The sequence below is a fragment of the Somniosus microcephalus genome, chromosome 7, assembly GCF_052327205.1.
Source record: "Somniosus microcephalus isolate GS21.2 chromosome 7, FLI_Smic_1.0, whole genome shotgun sequence".
Classification (NCBI taxonomy): Eukaryota; Metazoa; Chordata; class Chondrichthyes; order Squaliformes; family Somniosidae; genus Somniosus; species Somniosus microcephalus.
In genome coordinates, this window is record NC_140993.1 from 77,973,126 (window position 1) to 77,998,320 (window position 25,195).

At 45.6% G+C, this 25,195-nt stretch overlaps 1 protein-coding gene across 5 annotated transcripts in view; it reads right to left on the reverse strand.

Moving 5' to 3' along the window:
* Window positions 1–24,989, reverse strand: part of esrp1 (epithelial splicing regulatory protein 1) — a 97,542-nt gene extending 72,553 nt beyond the window's left edge. The window contains exons 1-6 of one of the 5 annotated variants that reach the window (XM_085992645.1): window positions 24,598–24,984; window positions 24,299–24,427; window positions 22,634–22,747; window positions 22,124–22,238; window positions 17,692–17,790; window positions 17,552–17,606 (exon numbers count right to left, since the gene is read on the reverse strand). In XM_085992645.1, coding sequence (XP_085848771.1) covers window positions 17,552–17,606; window positions 17,692–17,790; window positions 22,124–22,238; window positions 22,634–22,747; window positions 24,299–24,427; window positions 24,598–24,729 — 644 coding nt within the window. In that variant the 5' untranslated portion in view covers window positions 24,730–24,984. Of the gene's footprint in view, window positions 1–17,551; window positions 17,607–17,691; window positions 17,791–22,123; window positions 22,239–22,633; window positions 22,748–24,298; window positions 24,428–24,597 lie in introns of all 5 variants that reach the window. The other 4 variants (XM_085992643.1, XM_085992644.1, XM_085992642.1 and 1 more) reach the window with 4 other exon arrangements.
* Between the last annotated feature and the right edge of the window lie 206 nt (window positions 24,990–25,195).

A 25,195-nucleotide genomic window follows, 5' to 3' on the forward strand; every position in this document is an offset into this window, starting at 1 on the left:
CCTACACTATCTCCATATCCTGAGTCCCTTAGTATCCAAAAGTCTATCGATCTGTCTTGAATATATTCAACGACTAGCATCCACAGCTCTCTGGGGTAGAAAATTCCGAGATTCACAACCCTTGAGTGAAGAAATTTCTGCTCATCCTAAATGGCTGACCCCTTATTCTGAGACTGTGACCCCTAGCTCTAGACACTCCAGCCAGGGGAAACATCCTCCCAGCATCTACCTTATCAAGCTCTCTAAGAATTGTATATGTTTCAAGGAGATCACCTCTCATTCTAAATTCTAGAGACTATAGGCCTAGTCTCCTCAATCTCTCCTCATAGGACAACCTCCCCATCCCAGGAATCAGTCTGGTGAACCTTTGTTGCACTCCCTCGAAGGCAAGTATATCCTTCTTTAGGTAAGGAGACAAAAACTGTACACAGTACTCCAGGTGTAGTCTCACCAAGGCCCTATATAATTGCAGTAAGACTTCTTTACACTTATACTCCAATCCTTTTGTAATAAAGGTTAACATACCATTTGCTTTCCTAATTGCTTGTGATAACTGCACGTTAACTTTCAGCGATTCATGTACAAGGACATCCAGGTCCCTCTGAATACCAACATTTTCTAATCTCTCACCATTTAAAAAATATTCCGCTTTTCTATTTGTCCTACCAAAGTGGGTATCTTCACATTTCTCGACATTATATTCAATTTGCCATGTTCTTGCCCACTCACGTAGCCTGTCTATACCCCTTTGCAGCCTCTTTGCATCCTCCTCACAACTTACTTTCCCATCTAGCTTTGTATCATCAGCAAACTTGGATGCATTACACTCGGTCCTCTCATCTAAGTCATTGGGCTGGATTTTCATTGAGGAGGCATGTAGGAGGCGGGACTACAACTTTTGGGGTTGTAGTCCCGCCTCCATCAAGTTGTGGCCAACCCATGCGATTTTCCCTTGATTGACCTTGTTGAGCCCGCCCAGCGGGCTCAGCAGGCCAATTAAGGGCCACCCTGCAACAGGTGACGTCACAGATTGACATTTCATCTGTCGAGAGCTATTGACAGATGAAATATCAGCGTTTCACAGCTGTTTGAAGCCGTCAAACACTGACAATCTGTACACTAAGTTAATTCCTTCCTCTCAGGATGATTTAGAGATCTCTCTGGAACAGAAAGCTGAATGCTGCAGATTTTGACAGATCGTGGCCATTCTGCTTTCTGTGCCGGTGAGATGAGGGACTCCAGAGGCCTGAAGGAAGGAAGGCTGTAAAGGTAAGTACATGTAAGTAAAACTTCTTTAAACACTTTACACACACCAAACACACTTACCTCTTCACTCATGCACCCATCACTCACCTGAACACTGGACATCTTGACCCCGCCAAGCCCTTCATCCCGACGGCCCGCCTTGCTAACTTTGCGTGGTTTGGAGTCATCGGGAATCCCACACTTCACCAATAAAAATAGGGATTAGGCTAAAAACTGCCTGTTAACAGGCAGTTAATTGGCACTAATCCCCTTCCCGCCTCAGGGAGGCGGGTCCCAATGCAGGTCAGGTACCCGCCTCCTTTGAAACTGGCATGGAGGCGGGTTGGGGACGGGATGGGTTTGTGCCCCCCGATTTCAAGATTTTAACCCCCCCACACGCCTCCAATCCCGCCTCCACGGCTCAATAAAAATCCTGCCTGTAGTGTATGTACCCGTCTACCTTTAAGAGAACTATTGTATGTAACTGTCCACCTTTAAGAGAACGACTTCAGGTGTTGCACTACTTTGTTGGCTTCTGTATACTGTAATACCGACGGTGACCACACCGGTATATAAGTGCTGTGTCAGGATTTATTGGGCAGATTCGCCCTGACCTTCGAATAGTAAAGTCCTGTTTTAAGTTACTCTGGTAGTCTGTGTATTAATTAACTAAACAACCCACAGACTTTACAGTGGCGACGAGTCCGATCGTACCCTGCAGCAACAATACTTCCGAAGCAGTTAACGAGCGTCGAGAAGAGGCAACCGCCCTCGTCATTCTGCTGGGAGAAAACTCGAGTCTGCAGAGCTGGAAAGGAGGAAGAATTCAGAGACAAAGACTTCCATCAGCAACAGGCACTGACTGTCCCTTCTGCCACGGTGAGGAGTGAGCCGATCAGCACGAGAAGCAAGCCGGCCACGGTGACTGTGAGTAAGGGAAAAGTAAAAAGAATAACCGGAGGATAAGGGCGGTGCACTCGACCACGGTCGAGGGGGAAAGGAGCCGGACAGAAGTCGGGCCCAGAGGCGCTGAGACTGGGGCAGCGTGGAGCAAGGAAGCCGCGGTACAGACAGGCTGGGGACGCAACGGCGTCGTGAGACAGCTAGACCGCGACCGGTGAAAAAGGTCGGGCAGCGACCGAAGCCACGAAGCGCTGCGACCGGGAGCGTAGGCACGGGAAGATATAAAAACTCAGCCGCAGCCGGGGAGGGAAGCACCGGACTGCGAGAGGGCTGGGAGGCGCGATTGGGAGCCGAGCGAGCGGGAGAGGCAGAGCCGACCAAGGGAGACTGAGCGAGAGCCAGTCCAGCGGCTGAAACTGTTCGCCGTCAACGGGGTGTACCCAGCGCCGGTAGAGCCGAGCGAGCGGGAGAGAGACAGAGCCCGAGCAAGGGGAACTGAGCGAGAGCCAGCCCAGCGGCTGAAACTGTTCGCCGTCAACGGGGTGTACCCAGCGCCGGTTGCCCTGCCGAGAAAAGGGAAAGCACTGAAGCCGACGCGCAGGCTGTGAACCTGAAAGCCAGCGGCCGTCGCCCGTGGGGAAAGTGTACCCCTCCCGCCAGGGGAAGAAACGCGAGAAGCCGCCATTAGGCGGAGAAGAAGACAGAAGCGGGGAACCGCCATTGAAGTGGGCGGGGAGAGAAGATAAGCGCGGGAAGCCGCCATTTTCGCGGGAACCGCCATCTTGAAGAAAAAAAAAGAAAATTTAAAGAAATAATCCGTGGTGTTATCAGGAAGAGAGGAAGATGCCTAAGCGTGGTAACATCAACGATTTTAATTCCGAGGTAGAAGACTGGGCCACGTATGTGGAACGCATTGAGGTCTATGGTGAGGCCAATAAAATAGAAGAAGATGACAAAGCTATAACCTTGCTAAACTCGATGGGCGCGAAGACATACGGGCTCTTGAAGCATCTACTAGCACCAGCTAAACCGGCGGATCAGACTTTCGATGATATTGTTGCTGTCCTGAAGGATCATTTTAACCCCGCACCACTGATGTTAGTGGAACGATCCAAATTTTACGCGAGAACGCAACGGAAAGAGGAAAGCAACGCGGAGTACCTGATTGAACTGCGTAGGCTAGCGAAACACTGTCAGTTTAGGGAAAATCTGGCAGAGGCACTCAGAGACAAATTCGTGTGTGGAATGTCGAAGGAAGAAACACAAAAACGACTGCTCGAAGAGAACGATCTTACACTTGATAAGGCTGTCCTTATTGCTGCATCGAACGAAGCCGCAGCAAAAGGAACGGCGGAAATGCAGCTAAAGGCAGCGGCACTCATTGTGCAGCAAATTACTTTGGGTACAACGAAATGCTATCGTTGTGGGAAGACAACACACGACCAGAACCAATGCTGGTTTAAAAACCAGGAATGTAGGAAATGTGGCAAGCTCGGTCACATAGCTAAGGTATGCCGGTCAGGAAAGAAGACCAACAATAATGAGTCACCACAAAAGAGGTACAGAAAGGTACATGAGGTGACTAGGAAGAGTCCGGAAGAACAGAATTCGGACTCACACTCCAACTGCAAGGAACTGGATAGTCTGAGAATTCACAATGTGAGTAATGAAGCTGACCGACAAGCTATCTGGATCACACTACAGATTGCAAAAGTCCAAGTGAAAATGGAAGTGGACACCGGATCGGCGTTGACGGTCATGAATAAGCATGATTATAAAAAGTTATTCAAGCATATTCCCCTACGGGATACGGAACTAGTATTGCAGACATACACGGGGCACAAAGTATACCCCATCGGAAAGATAGAAGTCAAGGTGAGATACAAGGACAAAGATCACCAAAGGATGGACCTGTATGTGTTGCCTGAGGGAGGTCCACCACTTCTGGGACGGGAGTGGATCAGGAAAATAAAGATAGACTGGCATTCACTAAACACCATGACGGTAGATTCCGGAAAGGAAGATGTCAAACCTGAACGGTTGTCCAGAATATTGGACGAAGCTAAAGAGGTATTCCAGCAAGGACTGGGAACACTGCGAGGAATTAAAGCAAAGGTTAAGATTGCAGAACATGCAAGCCCAAAATTTTTCAAAGCCAGATCGGTACCTTACGCGATACGACCTGCTGTGGAGGCAGAACTGGAAGAACTTGAACGATCAGGGGTACTGTCAAAAGTGGACTGGAGTGAGTGGGCCACGCCCATTGTTCCCGTCATGAAGTCTTCACCAAGTAACACGCCAGGGGGACCGGGGAAGGTCCGCATCTGCGGAGACTTCAAGATCACAGTGAATCCGGTGCTTCACACGGTACAATACCCGCTTCCGCGGATTGAAGATATCTTTGCTTCGTTGGCTGGAGGGAAACACTTCACCAAGATAGACCTGGCACAGGCATACTTACAAATGGAAGTCGAGGAAGAGTCGCGTCAGTACCTCACCATCAACACACACAGAGGCTTGTATCGTTATAATAGACTGGTTTTTGGGGTAGCTTCGGCTCCAGCAATTTGGCAGAGGGCCATGGAGCAGGTATTACAAGGAATTCCAAGCACGCAGTGTTACTTAGACGATATCCTGATTACGGGAGAAGACGAGGAAGAACACCTCACAAATTTGAAACTGGTGCTCACTAGGTTGAAGGAATATGGCCTTCGAGTTAATCGCAAGAAATGTGAGTTCTTCCAAAAACGGATCTCGTACTGCGGTCATGTCATTGACCGAGAGGGGCTGCACAAGTCACCTGACAAGATAGAAGCTGTCGTGAAGGCCCCCGCTCCGGAAAACGTATCACAGTTAAGATCATTCTTGGGGTTGATTAATTATTATCACAAGTTTCTGCCGAATCTATCCACGGTGCTGCATCCGCTGAATGCTCTGTTGCGGAAAGAAGTACCATGGAAGTGGAGTGAGGAATGTAAAAAGGCCTTTCGCAGAAGCAAGGCGTTGATTACCTCTGAAGAAGTGTTGGCTCATTTCAACCCAACGTTACCTCTTCGTCTAGCTTGTGATGCTTCCCCCTATGGAATTGGAGCAGTACTTTCACACAAGTTACCAAATGGCTCGGAAAGGCCAGTGGCATTCGCGTCCCGATCATTGACCTCCGCGGAGCGAAATTATGCTCAAATAGATAGGGAGGCCCTCAGCCTTGTGTGGGGCGTAAAGAAATTCAATCATTACCTGCAGGGCAAGAAGTTCACATTACTGACAGACCACCAGCCGTTGGTGTCCATATTCAACCCTAACAAGGCCGTTTCCACCATGACAGCGCAAAGGTTACAGAGGTGGTCCGTGTTACTTGGGGCACACCAATATGACATCGAATACAAAAGGTCCAAACAGCATGGAAGTGCTGATGGGTTATCGCGCTTGCCATTGCCGATCGTAGAAGAAGCGACTGCAGTGGACCCGGTAGAGATGTTCCACTCATCCATAGTGGAATGTCTACCAGTAACAAATTCGATGATCGAAAACGAAACAAGAAATGACCCGACTCTCTCACGAGTCTATGATTTAACGGTGGAGGGATGGCCAGCACAGGGCGAACCAACGCTGCCAGCATTTTCGCAGAGAAAAGAACAGCTGTCAGTGTGTCGAGGAACCCTGAGGTGTGGATCTAGAGTGGTGATTCCACCCAAACTTCAACAGAAGGTGTTAAAGGAGCTGCACGAGGGACATCTGGGTGGAATGAAAATGAAGAACCTAGCAAGAGCGTTTGTGTGGTGGCCAGGCATTGATGGGGACATCGAAGAAATCACTAAGAGCTGTCTAGGATGCCAGAAGGTCCAAAACGCGCCACCACAGGCTCCTCTGCATCCATGGGAGTGGCCCTCATCTCCTTGGCAAAGGGTACACATCGACTTTGCTGGTCCATTTATGGACTCAATGTTTCTAATAGCGGTGGATGCACACTCCAAGTGGCCGGAGGTAATAAAGATGTCCACCACCACCACGGAAAAAACCATCACAGTGTTAAGGACCATGTTTGCTAGGAATGGGCTGCCGGAATAGATCTGTTCTGATAATGGACCGCAATTTGTGTCCGAAGAATTCAAGAAATTCTTAAAGAGCAATGGGGTTAAGCACTACACGTCAGCCCCATACCATCCCGCCTCCAATGGATTGGCTGAAAGGTTTGTCCAGACCTTCAAGAAGGCCATAAAGGCCATGGGTAATGAAGCCATTAACTTACAACATAAGGTGGATAGCTTCTTGTTGGCGTACAGGAATGCAACACATGCGGTCACAAATCAAACTCCCGCCATGATGTTTTTTAATAGACGACTAAGATGCCGGCTGGATTTGCTTAAGCCAAACGTCAGAAGGGACGTAGAGAACCGGCAATTCCAGGGCATGAATGAAGGCCAACTAGATCTTTTCAGATAGGTCAACAAGTTTTGGCCCGGGACTACCGTACCGAGAAATGGCAGCCTGGAACTATTGGAAAAAGGCTAGGGCCGTTGATGTATACGGTGGACATTGGGGACAGTATAATAAGGCGCCATGTTGACCAGATCATAGGGTCAGCCACAAATGGCCAACCTACTCCACCACCTTACACGGTTAATGTTGAGACAGAGATACCCAAAACACCTACCTCCGATCTGGTAATACTGGAATCAGATGAACCTGACACTGTCCTTCAAGCCGAATCGACCTTGCCAGAAGCACCTACTACCCCGCCGGGAGTTACGACACCACCGAGGCGTTATCCGGACAGAGTCCGGAAACCTCCAGAGAGACTGAATCTGTGAACTGTCTTGCATAAAGTTGTATATATGTTATAATGTATGTTTAATGGGGAATCAGTATGTTGTAAGCTAAAAAGGGAGGATTGTAGTGTATGTACCCGTCTACCTTTAAGAGAACTATTGTATGTAACCGTCCACCTTTAAGAGAACTACTTTAGGTGTTGCACTACTTTGTTGGCTTCTGTATACTGTAATACTGACGGTGACCACACCGGTATATAAGTGCTGTGTCAGGATTTATTGGGCAGATTCGCCCTGACCTTCGAATAGTAAAGTCCTGTTTTAAGTTACTCTGGTAGTCTGTGTATTAATTAACTAAACAACCCACAGACTTTACACTGCCCATTGAGTTAGATTGTAAATAGCTGAGGCCCAAGCACCGATTCTTGCGGTACCCCACCAGTTACAGTCTGCCAACCCGAAAATGACCCGTTTATTCCTACTCTCCATTTTCTGTCGGTTAACCAATCCTCAGTCCATGCTAATATATTACCCCCAATACCATGAGCCCTAATTTTGTGCAATAACCTCTTGTGTGGCACCTTATCAAATGCTTTCTGAAAATCCAAATACACTATATCCACTGGTTCCCCCTAATCTACCCAGCTAGTTACAAACTCAAAATCCTAACAGATTTGTCAAACACAATTTCCCTTTCATAAATCAATGTTGACTCTGCCTAATCATATGATTTTCGAAACAACATGTTACCATGTCCCTAATAATATTCTAGCATTTTCCCTACTACTGATGTCAGGCTAACTGGTCCATAGTTCCCTGTTTTCTCTCTCCCTCCTTTCTTGAATAGTGGGGTTACATTTCCTACCTTCCAATCCGCAGAAACCGTTCTAGAATCTAGGAAATTCTGGAAGATCAAAACCAATGCATCCACGATCTCTGTAGCCACCATTTTTAAAACCGAGGATGTAGGCCATCAGGTCCAGGGGATGTCAGCTTTTAGTCCCATTAATTTCTCCAGTGCTATTTCTTAACTAGTACCAATTTCTTTAAATTCCTCATTCTCATTAGACCCTTGGTTCCCCACTATTTCGGGAATGTTTTTTGTGTCTTCGTCCGTATAGACAGAAACAAAGTCGGTGTTTAATGTCTCTGCCATTTCCTTATTCTCCATTATAATTTCTCCTGTCTCTTTCTCTAAGGACCCATATTTACTTTCGCTAAACTCTTCCTTTTTACATATCTGTAGGAGCTTGTATGATCTGTTTTTATGACTCTTGCTAGTTTACTCTCATTCTATTTTCTCTCTCTTCCTCAATTTCTTAGTCCTCCTTTGCTGAATTCTAAAATCCTCCTAATCCTCAGGCTTACTACTCTTTTTGGCAACATTATAAGCATCTTCCTTGATTTTAATACTATCTTTGACTTCTCTTGTTAGCCATGGTTGGACCATTTTTCCCCTGGGGATTTTAATTCCTTAAGGTAATGTATATTTGTTGTGAATTATTTCTTTAAATGTTTGTCATTGCTTATCTACAGTCATATGTTTTAATCCAGTTTCCCAACCTACCTTAGCTAACTCGCCCCACATACCTACATAGTTTGCTTCATTCAAATTTAAGACCCTAGTTTCGCACTTGACGAAAACACTCTCAAACTCAACATAAAATTCTATCATATAATTATCACTGCTCCCCAGAGGCTCCTTTACTAGAAGGTTAGAAATGAACCGATAGACTCTGGAACAGTTCCCACGGATTGGAGGATAGTTAATGTAACCCCACTATTTAAAAAGGGTGGTAGAGAGAAAACAGGGAACTATAGCCCGGTAAGCCTGACATCAGTAGTGGGGAAAATGCTAGAGTCCATTATAAAAGATGTAATAGCAGAGCACTTGGAAAACAGTGACAGGATCGGACAAAGTCAACATGGATTTACAAAAGGTAAATCGTGCTTGACTAATCTACTGGAATTTTTTGAGGATGTAACTGGTAGAATAGATAAGGGAGAACCAGTGGATGTGGTGTATTTGGACTTTCAGAAGGCTTTCGATAAGGTCCCGCATAAGAGATTAGCGTGCAAAGTTAAAGCACATGGGATTGGGGGTAAGGTACTGTCTTGGATAGAGAACTGGTTGGCAGACAGGAAGCAAAGAGTTGGAATAAACAGGCCTTTTTCCGAGTGGTAGGCAGTGACTAGTGGGGTACCGCAGGGATCGGTGCTAGGACCCCAGCTATTCACAATATATATATAAATGATCTAGACGAGGGAACTAGATGTAATATCTCCAAGTTTTCAGACGACACAAAGCTGGGTGGGCGTGTGTGCTGTGAGGAGGATGCAGAGAAACTCCAGTATGATTTGGACAGGTTGGGTGATAATACTGCATTTGCCATGCATCTGACCAATGTGGATAAATGCAAGGTTATCCACTTTGGTGGCAAAAACAGGAAGGCAGATCATCTGAACGGCAATAGATTGGGAAAAGGGGAAGTGCAACGAGACCTGGGTGTCCTTGTGCACCAGTTGCTGAAGGTAAGCAGGCAGGTGCAGTAGGCGGTTAAGAAGGCAAATGGTATGTTGGCCTTCATAGCGAGAGGGTTTGAGTACAGGAACAAGGATGTTTTGCTGCAGTTGTACAGGGCCTTGGTGAGACCACATCTTGAGTATTGTGTGCAGTTTTGGTCGCCTTATCTGAGGAAGGATGTTCTTGCCATGGAGAGAGTGCAGCGAAGATTCACCAGACTGATACCTGGGATGGCAGGAATGACGTATGAGGAGAGATTGGGACGATTAGGCTTATATTCGCTGGAGTTTAGAAGAATGAGAGGGGATCTCATTGAAACTTATAAAATTCTAACAGGACTAGACAGACTAGATGCAGGAAGGATGTTCCCGATGGCGGGGGAGTCCAGAACCAGGGGTCATAGTCTAAGGATAAGGACATATGTAAGAAGTCACACAACACCAGGTTATAGTCCAACAGCTTTATTTGAAATCACAAGCTTTCGGAGCGCTGCTCCTTCATCAGGTGAAGTGGAGAAATGCATAAAGTCACAGCTTATATAGTCAGAGAATAATGTCAGATGTTTACAGGTAATCTTTCCAACTGCCATTTATCACACCTCGGCAGAGAGATAATCACAGCAATCAAAGGTGTGAATGGTGTCCAAACAGGTCAGTCAGGAAAATATTACATCAAAGAACAATGAGGTGGGGTCACAAGGGGTCAAATGTTGCAGATGCTGGGGTCTGTATGAAAAACAAAAAAAGACAAAAAACATTTTTTTTGCTGGAAATCACAGCAGGTCCGGCCGCATCTGTGTAGAGAACAAGCCAACGACGACTCGAGTCTGGATGACCCTACATCAGGTGGGGTTACATGTAGCATGACATGAACCCAAGATCCCGGTTAGGCCGTCCTCATGGGTGCAGAACTTGGCTATCAGTTTCTGCTCGACGATTTTGCGTTGTGTGTCTCGAAGACCGCCTCGGAGAATGCTTACCCGAAGATCGGAGGCTGAATGTTCTTGACTGCTGAAGTGTTCCCCGACTGGGAGGGAACACTCCTGCCTGGTGATTGTTGCGCGGTGTCCGTTCATCCGTTGTCGCAGTGTCTGCATGGTCTCGCCAATGTACCATGCCCCGGGGCATCCTTTCCTGCAATGTACGAGGTAGACAACATTGGCCGAGTCACATGAGTATGTACCATGTACCTGGTGGGTGGAGTCCTCACGTGTGATGATGGTATCTGCAAGACATGCCAGATCATCAACACAGATACCATCATCACACATGAAGACACCACCCACCAGGTACATGGTAAATACTCATGTGACTCGGCCAACGTTGTCTACCTCATACATTGCAGGAAAGGATGCCCCGGAGCATGGTACATCAGCGAGACCATGCAGACACCACGACAACGGATGAACGGACACCGCGCAACAATCGTTAGGCAGGAGTGTTCCCTCCCAGTCGGGGAACACTTCAGCAGTCAAGAACATTCAGCCTCTGATCTTCGGGTAAGCATTCTCCAAGGCGGCCTTCGAGACACACAACGCAATATCGTCGAGCAGAAACTGATAGCCAAGTTCCGCACCCATGAGGACGGCCTCAACCGGGATCTTGGGTTCATGTCACGCTACATGTAACCCCACCTGATGTAGGGTCATCCAGACTCGAGTCGTCATTGGCTTGTTCTCTCTACACAGATGCGGCCGGACCTGCTGTGATTTCCAGCAAAAAAAATGTTTTTTGTCTGTTTTTTTGTTTTTCATACAGACCCCAGCATCTGCAACATTTGACCCCTTGTGACCCCACCTCATTGTTCTTTAATGTAACGTTTTCCTGACTGACCTGTTTGGACACCATTCACACCTTTGATTGCTGTGATTATCTCTCTGCCGAGGTGTGATAAATGGCAGTTGGAAAGATTACCTGTAAACATCTGACATTATTCTCTGACTATATAAGCTGTGTCTTTATGCATTTCTCCACTTCACCTGACGAAGGAGCAGCGCTCCGAAAGCTTGTGATTTCAAATAAAGCTGTTGGACTATAACCTGGTGTAGTGTGACTTCTTACATTTGTCCACCCCAGTCCAACACCGGCATCTCCACACTAAGGATAAGGAGTAAGCCATTTAGGACTGAGATGAGGAGGAATTTCTTCACCCAGGGAGCATTGAACCTGTGGAATTCTCTGCCACACAGGGCAGTTGAGGCCAATTCATTAAATATATTCATGAAGGATTTGGATACATTTCTTGAGGCTAAAGGGATCAAGGGATATGGGGAGAAAGCAGAGACAGTGTACTGAATTTGGATGATCAGCCATGATCTCATTAAATGGCGGAGCTGGCTCGAGGGGCCGAATGGCCTACTCCTGCTCCTATCTTCTATGTTTCTATGTTTCTATGAACCTTGTCTCATTGCACAATACTGGATCTAAAATAGCCTGTTCCCTAGTTGGTTCCTCAACATACTAGCTTGAATGCATTCCATGAACTCGTCCTCTGCACTATTACTGCAAATTTGGTTTGCCCAGTCTATGTGAAAATTAAAGTCCTCCATGATTACTGTATTACCCTTGTTCCATGCATCACTAATTTCCTGATTCATACTGTGCCTGACATTACGACGACTGTTAGGGAGCCTATAAACTACTCCCACTAATGCTTTCTACCCTTTGTTGTTACTTAGCTCCACCCAAAGTGATTCTACATCTTGCTTTTCCAAGCTAAGATCCTTTCTCTCTACTGTCTTTATCCCATACTTTATCTTCCTTTTTCATTTTGCCCATCTCTTCTAAAAGTGAAGTATCCTGGAATATTTAGTTCCCAACCTTGGTCACTCTGCAATCACGTTTCTGTAATGGCTATTAGAAATAAATGGATTTGATCTTTCTGTGCTATTAATTTACCTATTTTGTTGTGAATGCTTCACACATTCAGAGATAGTGCCTTTAGCTTTAACTTTTTGCTATTTTTGCCTGATGTCACCTTAGTCACTGATGCCCTATTACCTTTGTTAAGCTTTCTTTCCCTTCCTGACCCACTCTGCTTATTTTTACCCAAATCATTACTCTGCTCTACAACCTTGACATTTCTTACTGATTTTGAATTTACCCTTTCCTGAATCCTCCCTCCCACCGCCCCACCTCATTAGTTTAAAGCCCTATCTATAGCCCTAGTTACTTGATTCACCAGGACACTGGTCCCAGCCTGGTTTAAGTGGAGCCTGTCCCAAGAGAACAGCTCCCTCTTTCCCCAGTACTGGTGCCAGTGCCCCATGAATTGAAACCCCTGCCTCCCACACTACTCTTTCAGCCATGCATTTAACCTTGTAATCTCCTTGTCCCAATGCCAATTTGCACATGGCTCAGGTAACAATCCAGAGATTATTACCGGTGAGGGTCTGCGTTTTAATTTTGACCATAGCTCCTCAAACTCTCGCAGTAGAAACTCATTCTTAGTTCTACCTATGTCGTTGGTTCCCACGTGGACCAGGATAACGGGATCCTCCCACTCCAAGTTCTTCTCCAGCCAACACAGCCTTTGGAACTCTTGGTTGCGGCTGCAGAGAACAGTATACCACTACAACATTCCTTTTCACTCCCCCCACTTGAATGGCCTCCTGTAGCACAATGCTGTGGTCATTTTACTCATCCACCCTGCAGACTTTACCCTCATCCACACAAGTATCAAGAACCTCATACCTTTTGGATAAGTCAAAGGCAGAGGCTCCTCCAGTGCTGCAACTGTGGTCCCCTTACCTGCCTGAGTTGCTGTCACGCCCTCCTGTCCCTGACCACTAACCAGACCTGTACCACTACCTAACCTAAGAGGTGTGACTGCCTCCTGGATCAAAGGGGTGATTTTGTCAATGGGGGCACATTGGAGGCGGGACTGCTGCTTGTCAGGTTTTAGTCCTGCCTCCATCGACTTCTGGCCAACCCATGCTATTTTCCCTTGATTGACCTCGTTAAGCCCGCCCAGCAGGCCAATTAAGGGGAAGCCGGTTACAGAGAACGTCATTGTTGACAGCTCTGTGATGCTGTCAAAAACTGACATTCTATGTTATTTGATGAGTCCGTGTATTCAAGACTCATCAAACCACTTGTGAGCAGAAATTAGATGGTTGTTACATTGGAGAATGCAGCAGCCATCTATCATCTCTGCCGGCGAGTTGCGAGACTCTCCGCATCCCCAACTGTTGAAGCCTGCAGGAAGAAACAAAGGTAAGTAAACATTTTCTATCACTTTCCACTCACCTCACATACTTACCTCTCCACACTTGCACCCATCACTTACTTTCACCGTGCACTTTTGCACCCCTATGACCCCCGCAGACCTACTGCTCGCCTCGCTGACCCTGGCAGGGTTCACAGCCTTCAGGAAGCCCACACTTGTTGGGTAAAATGGGGATAATCCTCTTATCTGCCTGTTAACTACCTGTTAACAGGCAGTTAAGTGGCTGTGATCCTCTTCCCGACTCCAGGAGATGGGACCCGGCGCGGGTTGGCTACCCGCCTCCTGGGAAGATGGCACGGAGGCAGGTTGGGGGCGGGATGGGCACCCGCCCCCAGATCCTGCCATTTTCCCAGCAGTCCCACCTCCAAACCTGCCTCCCCAGGGCTGGCAAAATCGCACCCAAAGTGTCCAGGTAACTCTTCCCCCTCCCCGATGCCCCGCAATTTCTGCACCTCGACTCCAGCTCAACAACTCGGAGCTGAAGTTCCTCGATGCGGACGTGGTCATCCAGGATCGCGAAGCTTTCCACAAACTCTCACATGCTGCAGTTGTAGCACACCACCTGCACTGCCATGCCTATAAAGCCTTGTTTTATGTATTTAATTAGCTTATAGTTTAGTTTTTAACTAATTACTTGATCTAGTTTAAGTTATAGGTAGATTAAATGATTTACCTGCAACATAAACCAATACAAGTATTGGAGGCAAAATTAGCACCTCCTTCCCCCTCTGCACTGAATTCCTACTTTCTCCAAGTACTCAACTTTTACACTCTGTTTAGGTGCACTCCATGCAAGACCACTCTCTCTGCCCTGCTGAAGACATAGCTGCCAATAGTGGGATGAAGGGAGGGGAGGATGCACAAGAGGACGGGGTCAGAGGAAAGGAGAATTTTATGGGGAGATGGGGTTGTAGGCTGGCGGAGATTACAGATATAGGGATGGGTTATGGTGAGATTTAAACACAAGGATGAGAATTTTAAAATGAGGCGTTGAGAGACCAGGGGCTAATGTAAATCAGCGAGGACAAAGATGATGGATAAGCAGGCGTTGGGACAGGACAGGATACAGGCAGCAGAGGTTTGAATGAGCTGAAGTCTGTGGCAAATGGGAGGTCAGCCAGAAGAACATTGGGGTAATCAAGTCTGGAGTAATAAAGGCATGAATAACGGTTTCAGCACCAGATGGGCTGAGCTAGGAGTGCAGGTGGGCAAAGTTATGAATGTGGAAGTGGGTGGTCTTTATGATGGAGAGGATGTGAGATCAGAAATTCAGCTAGGAGCCAAACAGAATATTGAGATTGTGAAATGACTGGTTAAACCAGAGACAGTGGCTAGGAAGGGGGGGTGGACTTAGCGGCAAGGATATGGAATTTGTGGTGGAGCTAAAGACAATATGTAAAGATAATTCAATGTAGGAGGAATCGAAGCCTGGAGTTTAAGCCATGTGAAATGGCAAATGGTTAACAGGCAAATGGATGCAACCTGACATTGACATTGTTTTGCACTTGTACTGCAATGTGGATTAGTGCGTTGTGACTTTGGACTCTCAACTGCCCACAATGCGAGTTTCCAATCTTAGCAGTGAGGGAAGTGTTGAGTGCATTTGAAATGCTTCCCCAAGGGGAGGGAAGGAAATCAGAGGGCACGTCAACAAAGGTCACCTTAAATCATGTCCTAGCAGCAGCATACCCAGCTCCTGACCTCTGCTGGTAAGTGCATGTGTAGACAACTGGTGAGCACAGGAATGAAATCAATTCCAACAAGCGAGAGTCTAACCACCGCCCCTTGACATTCAACGGCATTACCATTGCCGAATCTCCCACCATCAACATTCTGGGGGGTCACCATTAACCAGAAACTTAACTGGACCAGTCACATATCAACAGCAGGTCAGAGGCTGGGTATTTTGCAGCATTTGACTCACCTCCCAACTCCCCAAAGCCTTTCCACCATCTACAAGGCACATGTCAGAATACTCTCCACTTGCCTGGATGAGGGCAGCTCCAACACTCAAGAAGCTCGACACCATCCAGGACAAAGCAACCCGCTTGATTGGCACCCCATCCACCACCTTAAACATTCATTCCCTCCACCACCGGCGCACTGTGACTGCAGTGTGTACCATCTACAAAATGCACTGCAGCAACTCGCCAAGGCTTCTTCGGCAGCACCTCCCAAACCTGCAACCTCTTCCACCTAGAGGGACAAGGGCAGCAGGCGCATGGGAACACCGCCAACTCCAAGTTACCCTCCAAGTCTCTCACCATCCTGACTTGGAAGTATATCGCCGATCCTTCATCGTCGCTGGGTCAAAATCCTGGAACTCCCTACCTAACAGCACTGTGGGAGTACCTTCACCACACGAACTGCAGCGGTTCAAGGCGGCAGCTCACCACCATCTTCTCAAGGGCAATTAGGGATGGGCAATAAATACTGGCCTTGCCAGCGACACTCACATCCCATAAATGATTTTTTTTTAAAGATTGTGAGTCACCTCCTTCACCAGTGTGCGGACACTAACTGACTGGAATTTAATAATAACAATCACTTGGAGCACACTGCCACCTGCGGAGTGTACCATAGTAAGGAGTCAACAGCTTCAGAAGAGAACAAAGGAACAGAAGTGGGCCATTCAGCCCCTTGAGCCTGTTCCACCATTCAATTAGATCAAGGCTGATCTGTATCTTAACTCCATCTACCTGCCTTGGCTCCATAACTGTTACATTTTTGTTAGGCAAGGGTATTATCAATCTGAGTTTTGAAATTTTTCAACTAATCTAGCCGCAATAACTTTTTTGGGGAAAGAGAGTTCCAGATTTCCACTACTCTGTGTGAAGAAGTGCTTCCTGACATCACCCCTGAATGGCCTAGCCCTAATTTTAAGGTTATGTCCCCTTGTTCTGAACTCCCCCACCAGAGAAAATAGTTTCTCTTTATCAACCCTATCAACTCCTTTAATCATCTTATACACCTCAATTAGATCACTCAGTAATCTTCTATACTCAAGGGACTAAAAGCCTAGTCTATGCAACCTGTCTTCACAATTTAAACCTTTTAGCCCAGTATCATTCTGCTGAATCTGCGCTGCACCCGCTCCAAGGACAGTATCGTTCCTGAGGTGCAGTGCCCAGAAATAAACTCAATACTCTAAATGGGGTCTAGCCAGAACTTTAGATATCTGTAACATAAGTTCCACCCCTTTGTATTCCAGCCCCCTTGAAATAAAGGCCAACATTTCATTAGCCTTTTTTAATTATTTTGTGTACCTGTCCTCTGGATTTTAGTGATTTCTGTACTTGGACCCCTAAATCTCTCCTCTTCTCCACAGTTCCTCGCTTCTCACCAATTAGAAAATTATCTGATCTATCTTTCTTGGGTCCAAAGTGGATGATCTCATACTTCCCCACATTGAACTCCATCTGCCAGCGTTTTGCCCACTCACTTAATCTATCACTGTCCCTTGGCAACTTTCTGTTCCCATCTACACTATTTACTGTGCCACCTAACTTCGGTGATGTCAGCAAACTTGGTTATACGGCACTCTATTCCTTCATCGAAATCATTTATAAATATAATGAAAAGCTGAGGCCCCAGTACAGGTCCCTGGAGGACACCACTAGTCGCATCCTGACAATTGGAGTACATACTCATTATCCGTCCTCTCTGTCTTCTACCTCTTAACTAATTCCCTACCCAGGTCAATAAGTTGCCTCCAATTCCAAGTGCTCTAATTTTTGTTAACAGTCGCTTGTGTGGGTGGGGGACAAAAAAAAGCAGATAAAATTATCAATTAAGAGTAAACAAATAAATGTTGAATGTGTATCACTCCCAGCATCATTGTTAAATATCTCAGCTTTATGATATTTAGATTATGAAGACTTACCAGGTCCCCGTTTCGAATTTGTGATTCACTCTTTCTGGATCTGTAAACCTGTGATCTAAACAGATTAAAATGTTACAAACAGAAAACTCAACTAATTCACATTAAAGCAAATAGAATCCCACTGAACAGATGCTGCTTACTGTGGGGTTTGGAATTAATGGTTAATATAATGTCGCTTGCAGACATAATATCTGAAACACCAAATTTGTAGGTGGCTGAATTGTCTTCAAGATGTAAATCTGCAGAAACTCATCAAGGAAAGAAGTGCTTAAAGATGATAATTGTAATAGTGATACCAATAATGCAATAATAGTAATATTTGCTTTCATACTACTAGACATCTGAAAATTCTCTCAATATCGGGTTTTAATTGAAAATATTAGCAAATTTTAGGGTTGTGATAGCCCAGTGAGAAAAGTGGATTGTGAATTTCTATATGATCTATCTATTCTACAGCGAACCATAAATGTACTGCCAAATGGATGACATAAAGTAGAAACAGATTTGAACTGTCAACTGTGTTATGCATGCAGTCCTATCTGTTTTCCTTACTCCCACCATAAATGTCTTTCCCTCCTCTCGAAGTTGCTGATTTACTGCCAGATCTGGTGCTGAGCCACTCAGACCAGGAGCCTAGGATGCTCTACCTTAGCTAAGTCCATTATAGGAGTGGCTAGCTGATTGAGTCCTACATGAAGATGTTAGAAAAATTGTGTGTCACTCAAAGAAGGTCAATGCCCCCCTCCCACTGCAGCCACATGTGGCACAAAGAGAAACATATTCTACTTGAGGATCACTAAAGAACTTTCAAAACCAATGTTGATTCTCATGTGACTTTTCATGGCTGACCCAATGATTTAGTGGAGAGATGTACTGCATGATGTGGTACTGAGCTATGCAAGCCAGATCGATTATTTGTGCCAAGTTAATTGATCTCAGCTGTGGTGTGCGCTATATTTATGTCAACATCTCTGGGCTAGGGAAGGGGAGGTTAGCCGCCAATATTTCTGCTCTTGAGCCATTGATCCCAGTTGTTGGAAGGTGGACATGCCGACATCAAGTGAGGATAAGATTAAATTGGTTATTATACTACCACAATCAAATAGCCTGCTGAAACTCACTGTCTGGGCTCACACAACTAGAACTGTAAACTTGCGATGCATCTACAGAACTGCAATCTGGGTTGGTGTTATCTGTGGAACTGCATCCCAGTAAAAGTTATTGCCTTCAGGAAAACAAAGTGTAAAAATGAATCTTGCTAGTGGTGCTCTGAAAGGATAAGGGTTTGCACCAGTGATGATCTTACCCATCTTCTTGATGTGGGCAGGTGCTAAGCAGAAGTCAAGCATGTTTGTACGCTGACGAAAGGAAAATTAGGAATAATTTTTTAATAATTATTTTTCCCCGTCTTTGCTGAACCGCAGTGGGGTATGGTTCCTTCCACAAGGGCTAGCCACCCTCTGGCTTTTGGAAACATCTAGGCAGCTGGTTACCTTGCATACCACATTTTGTCCTATCCCTTGGGTGCTTCTACATTACCAAAATGTTTCTCTACTCCTCTCCTGAAGCTTTTTATATAAGCGTCGCTGGCAAGGCTGGAAAGTGGAATTAGGCTGGATAGCTCTTTTCGGCCAGCACAGACACGATGGGTCAAATGGCCTCCTTCTGTGCCGTACATTTCTATGATCCTATAATAAGGCTATTTATTGCCCAACCCTAATTGCCCTCGAGATGGTGGTGGTGAGCCACCTTCTTGAACCACTGCAGTCCATATGGTGAAGGTACTCCCACAGTGCTGAAAGGGAAGGAGTTCCAGGATTTAACCCAGCAACAATGAAGGAACAGCGATATATTTCCAATATAAGTCAGGATGGCGTGAGACTTGGAGGGGAACTTGGAGGTGGTGGCGTTCCCATGCGCCTGCTGCCTTTGTCCTTCTAGGTGGTAGAGGTCGCGGGTTTAGGAGGTGCTGTTGAATAAGCCTCGACGAGTTGCTGCACTGCATCTTGTAGATGGTACACACTGCAACCACGGTGCACCGGTGATGGAGGGAGTGAATGTTTAAGGTGGTGAATGGGATGCCAATCAAGCAGGCTGCTTTGTCCTAGATGGTGTCGAGCTTTGAGTGTTGTTGGAGCTGCACTCATCCAGGCAAGTGTAGAGTATTCCATCACACTCCTGACTTGTGCCTTGTAGGTGGTGGAAAGGCATTGGGGAGTCAGGAAGTGAGTCACTCACCGCAGGATACCCAGCCTCTGACCTGCTCTTGTAGCCACAGTATTTATGTGGTTGATCCAGTTAAGTTTCTGGTCAATGGTGACCCCCCCCGCCCCCCACCCCCTCCCAGGATGTTGATGGTGGGGAATTCGGCAATGATAATCCTGTTGAATGTCATGGGGAGGTGGCTAGACTCTCTCTGTTGGAGATATTCATTGCCATGCACTTGTGTGGCGCGAATGTTACTTGTCACTTATCAGTCCAAGCTTGAATGTTGTCCAGGTCTTGCTGCATGCAGGCACAGACTTTATTATCTGAGGAGTTGCGAATGGAAACTGAACACTGTGCAATCATCAGCGAACATCCCCACTTCTGACCTTATGATAGAGGGAAGGTCATTGATGAAGCAACTGAAGATGGTTGGGCCTAGGACAATGCCCTGAGGAACTCCTGCAGTGATATATCCTGGGGCTGAGATAATTGGCCTTCAACAACCACAATCATCTTCCTTTGTGCTAGGTATGATTCCAGTCAGTGCAGAGCTTTCCCCTTGATTTCCATTGACTTCAATTTACTAGGGTTGATGCCACACTCTGTCAAATGCTGCCTTGATGTTAAAGGCAGTCACTTTCACCTCACCTCTAGAATTCAGCTCTTCTGTCCATGTTTGGACCAATGCAGTAATGAGGTCAGAAGCCGAGTGGTTCTGGCAGAATCCAAACTGAGCATTGGTGAGCAGGCTATCGATGAGTATGTGCCATTTAATAGCACTGTCGATGACACCTTCCATCACTTTGCTGATGATTGAGAGTAGGTTGTTGGGGCAGTAATTGGCCAGATTGGATTTTTGTCCTGCTTTTTGTGGGCAGGACATATCTGGGCAATTTTCCACTTTGTCGGGTAGATGCCAGTGTTGTAGCTATACTGGAACAGCTTGGCTAGGGGTGCTGTTGGCTCTAGCTCGACTACAGTTCCCACAGGTGCTGATCTCCTTCCAGTACCTCACTGTAGTGGACATTCTTTATGTGTGAACTGAGACAGGGAGTATAAACAGGTGATTTTACTGCGGAAGATATCACAAATGAGCCCAATCCTGTTCTCACACAATGTTCATACAAATGAACTACCCAGCAAAGGTCACTGGATAGCAATCAGCAGTGGGAACCCTAGCTGATTTGCCACCTCCCCAGCCAAGGAACACAGAACAATTATACCAACTCTAGTTCACATCAGCAAATTCAACCCAGACTGGGATTCAAACCTGTAACAGTCCACTCTGTGGTGCCTTTACCCACTGGACCATTGAGTGAGCCTTCAAGTGTCCAGTCTTCATGTGTAAGACTAGGCAATGAGTGTTGATAGGCCTTTTGGCCAAGGAGACAACATAGCTGAACCTCATTCTATCTACAGCCAATGTTCATGCACATACATTTTCCAGCAGAAGTCACTTGATAGCAATTGGGTCACCTCCACTGATTTTTCTCCTCCTAGTCTAAGGGTGTTGGGGCGAATTGCAGTACCCCTCCCACTGCATTGAACTGGCTGAAATCAGCACAGACTAGAGAATCATTTTGGTCTGTAAGACTCATTGCTTCACTTACATACAACACTTACATACAGCCATCAAGGATCTGTTAAAGAGATCTAAATGAGCTCGTTACCGTATTTGTTTTCTTGATTGATGCTTGTAAAGTAGTTATTGCCTCAATAGTGAGTTTTTGGGCAGATTCAGTTCCTTGAACCGTCTCATCCAAAGATTATTACTGAGCTGCAATATCAGCCGCCTAAGTTTTTGCTGCCCCTCAAAATTTTACAAGGTGGGTTTTATATCATTACCTTCATTTTTATTAAATATCACAGTCTCCTCTATTTAGTAACATGGTACAGTATATTGTCTTGGAGAGGAAAGGGTCACAAAATTTCAATAGCAGTAGACAATTGGATTGAAGAGGGGCGGGGCTATCTTGTTTCTTGTTTTTTTTATTTGGGGAAGACGACCCAGGAAATCTGCGGGTAATCGTTGTCAGTGATACTGCCCTTAGTAAGTGACCAGTGATATGTTACTACACGATTGACATGATTGCATTATTTGTTTGTAAACAAACACCGTGTCCCTTTAAGTGCATCTAGCTTCCAATAATATTAAATTCCGACATGCCCAGAATCACAGCTAGAACCAGTCCTTTTGACGGCATTGTTAGGCGGCAATTATTCCATATTCTGTAGGGTTGTGAACTACACGCTCTCGGGCGACATCGAGGATATTCACTTCCGCATGGTGAAACAAAACACTAACCGTAGCCTTCCATGACGAGAGGAGGGGAAGGAAAGAAAAAAAACTTTTAAAAAGGATACGGTTGGACATAGCATTGAGGTCGAGTTCGTGGAGATCAGGGGCATCTGGGCAGCATTTCTTAAATTCTTTTTGTAGATCAAAAAAGGAATAGAAGCATTCTGGTAATGTGACATTCTGTCAGAGGAAGCAAGAACGAAATGTAAACCATAGCCGTTTGTCTGTCTGAAAACAGTCGTTCACAACAATGACCTCCCAGCTTTCCCTTTACATTCGCGCAAAATAAGTTGCAAAGAAAAGAGAAGCAAATCCCTGCTGTTTACTCGATACTTTATTTTATAAACGTCTAACACAACAGCATCTAAAATTATTTGGGACAACTGTCCGAAAGACACAAATGTAAACACGAAAAGAGTTGTTAAACATGTAAAGTCGTTTAACATATTCCAAAACGAGTTTAACTTATAACTGGAAGATGATACTTGTTTAAATTATAACGCATTTGCAACAGACATTAGAACCATCTACTTTATTTTGGAAAAGCATCTTTGCAAAAGTAATTTAGTGCATACCTTGTTAGAGGCCTCAGGGTGGAAGACTTGACGTATGGGCAGCTGACCATCTGTACAAAGGCAGAATGAAGTGCCCACTCCAATATTCAACTCATTGCTCACAGATCGATTGAACTGTGTGAGAACAATAGGTGATCAATGTCAACACCTTCCTGTGAATTCCGTAATATATAATAAACGAGATAAAATAATGAAAGTCACTCCCTAAGCATAAGCCTCCTCCTGCTCCGCGACAAACTAACACCAAGTGTGTACCTTCATCATTATACATAAGACGTAGACGTTTGGCCCCTGGAGCCTGCTCCACCATTCAATAAGATCATGGATGATCTGATCTTGGCCTCAACTCCACTTCCCTGCCCGCTCCCCATAACCCTGGACTCCCTTATCGTTCAAAAATCTGTCTATCGCCACCTTAAATATATTCAATGACCCACCCTCCACAGCTCTCTGGGGAAGAGAATTCCAAAGATTCACGACCCTTAGATTTAAAAGGGTTTCCCCTTATTCTGAAATTATGCCCCCTAGTTCTAGATTCCCCCACAGTGGAAAGCTGTGACGTTTTATTGTGTTTACTGAAGGAGTATTGCTTCTGGTTTCAGCATACCTATATCTATTATTTAAAATGTGAATCTAATAAACATTGCGATTTATTAGTGACATTATTGTGCTAAATCACTTCTGCTCATAAATGATTCAGTGAGTAAACTGTGTTCAAAAACAAAATTAGATACATTCAGTCAACGTTTTTAATCTTGTGATACCGAGCCAATTTATTTTGCCCTGTCAAATTAGAATACACTGACACTATTCTTGTTACCAGGGGCAGCAGAAAGGATCGGCACAGCTTCCCGTGTGCTCGATGGAATTTGCATAGGTGATTTGCTTGGGGCCTCTGCAGCCGTTTGTTGTAGTGTTGGTAATACAGGCTAGCAGTGCAATCCAGCTGTGTTTTGGGTAGGCAGGTCGGTGCAAAAACACACAATTCTACAGATTCCAAGTCTATATATATCCGCTCCAAACACATCAACTCCTCAGTCCCCGAACAGCATTCAGACGCAAATATTTGTATTTAGATGATAATCCCGCACCTCATTGACCAAAAGACTTTAATCATTGTATTTATTTTTTTAGTTTTACTCTTTCATTGTAGAAGGATTTTTTGGGAATGGACAAGTCTCATATAAAAGAGTCATCCAGACGTCAATTCTCTAATCTGGTTAAATAATGTAGACCTAATTAAAATAAAAATGTTGCATTTGTTTTTTCCTGATGGCAACTTAATAACTAGATCCAATGTGTCCTGTCTAGACAAATTCAGTTTGATTAACAATCGCGTCGAAAATAATTTTACCGAAGATTGTCTTAAATGTATTCACAGCGTTATACAAGCTACGTTTGCGGTACTGTACTTGTAGGTCGAATCACTGACAACTACCTGCCCCCTTTCGTCCCACCCACAATGGCTGAAGTTTCCTAACTCAAAGTATAACGAAACCTTTCTCGGGCGTTCGACATAAGAATAACTAGAAATAGTCCAAGTGGCAAGAGGGAGGAAAAAACGCCACCACTCTGGTGCAGAACGAGGGCCGATCAGGTCGGATTTCACCTCCCCAGAGCAGAGGCTGGGTAAAGTTAGTCTTACACCGAAGGCGGTGCATTCACCTGTTGAAGGACTTGATCCAGAGGTTCTGCTGTGGTCAGGTTTTCCACTGTAATGCCAGCGTGCTCGGTGCATTGCTCTGTTAGTTCCAAGTTATTCGGTTTTACAAATACTTTGTGCACTTTCCCCGCCTAAAAGAAAACAAAGTAAAGACAAAAAAAAATGAAATTAAATCTCCGACCAAATTGTATTATCTTTCGCGGTGCTGGGGGAACAGACATTCTCTGTGTAATAGTAACGATCCCGCCCCGCGCAACAACAGCTTTTCACAAAGAGCGTAAACAATATAATCGTTTCGTACCTTCTCGTTTGCCAAATCCACCACTTGCCACAACAAAAGCACCAGCTCCTTCTCATCAGATCCCAGCTTATTCCCATGTGTCCCGCCTGTTGCCCCAAATAAAACCACCAAATAATCGAGAGACGCCGTCATGCTCACAAGGAAAAGACTCTAAAACTAAACTAAACCCCGAAAAGTGACCCCCAAATTAATCGCTCACCTCCCCCAGTGAAAAGTAAAGCAGTGAGAGGAGACAGCCACCCCACACCTGCACCAGAACACCCTACAACCGTCTAAACTAGGGCGGCCCAAGGGAGGAGATCGCTTTTTTTTGCTTGCGTGAGAACCCATGCAAATGAGCTGGTCCTTCTTTAATGGGCTCTTTTTTTTTTGCATTTACCTGCCCACAACCACGTGAGTTGGGAAACAGATACCTGGCTCGCACAGAGCCAGAGCTATTGGCTGCTTTCGTGCAGGTACGTGGCACTGTGACCGAGCACAACAACAGCAGTATTCTGCACTGGACATTTGAAAGCCCATTTGCTCAGTTAGGGAGGGGGAAATCAGGATGCAAACTCACCCCACCGCTGCACGAGTTAACACGGGAGGACAAACTAAG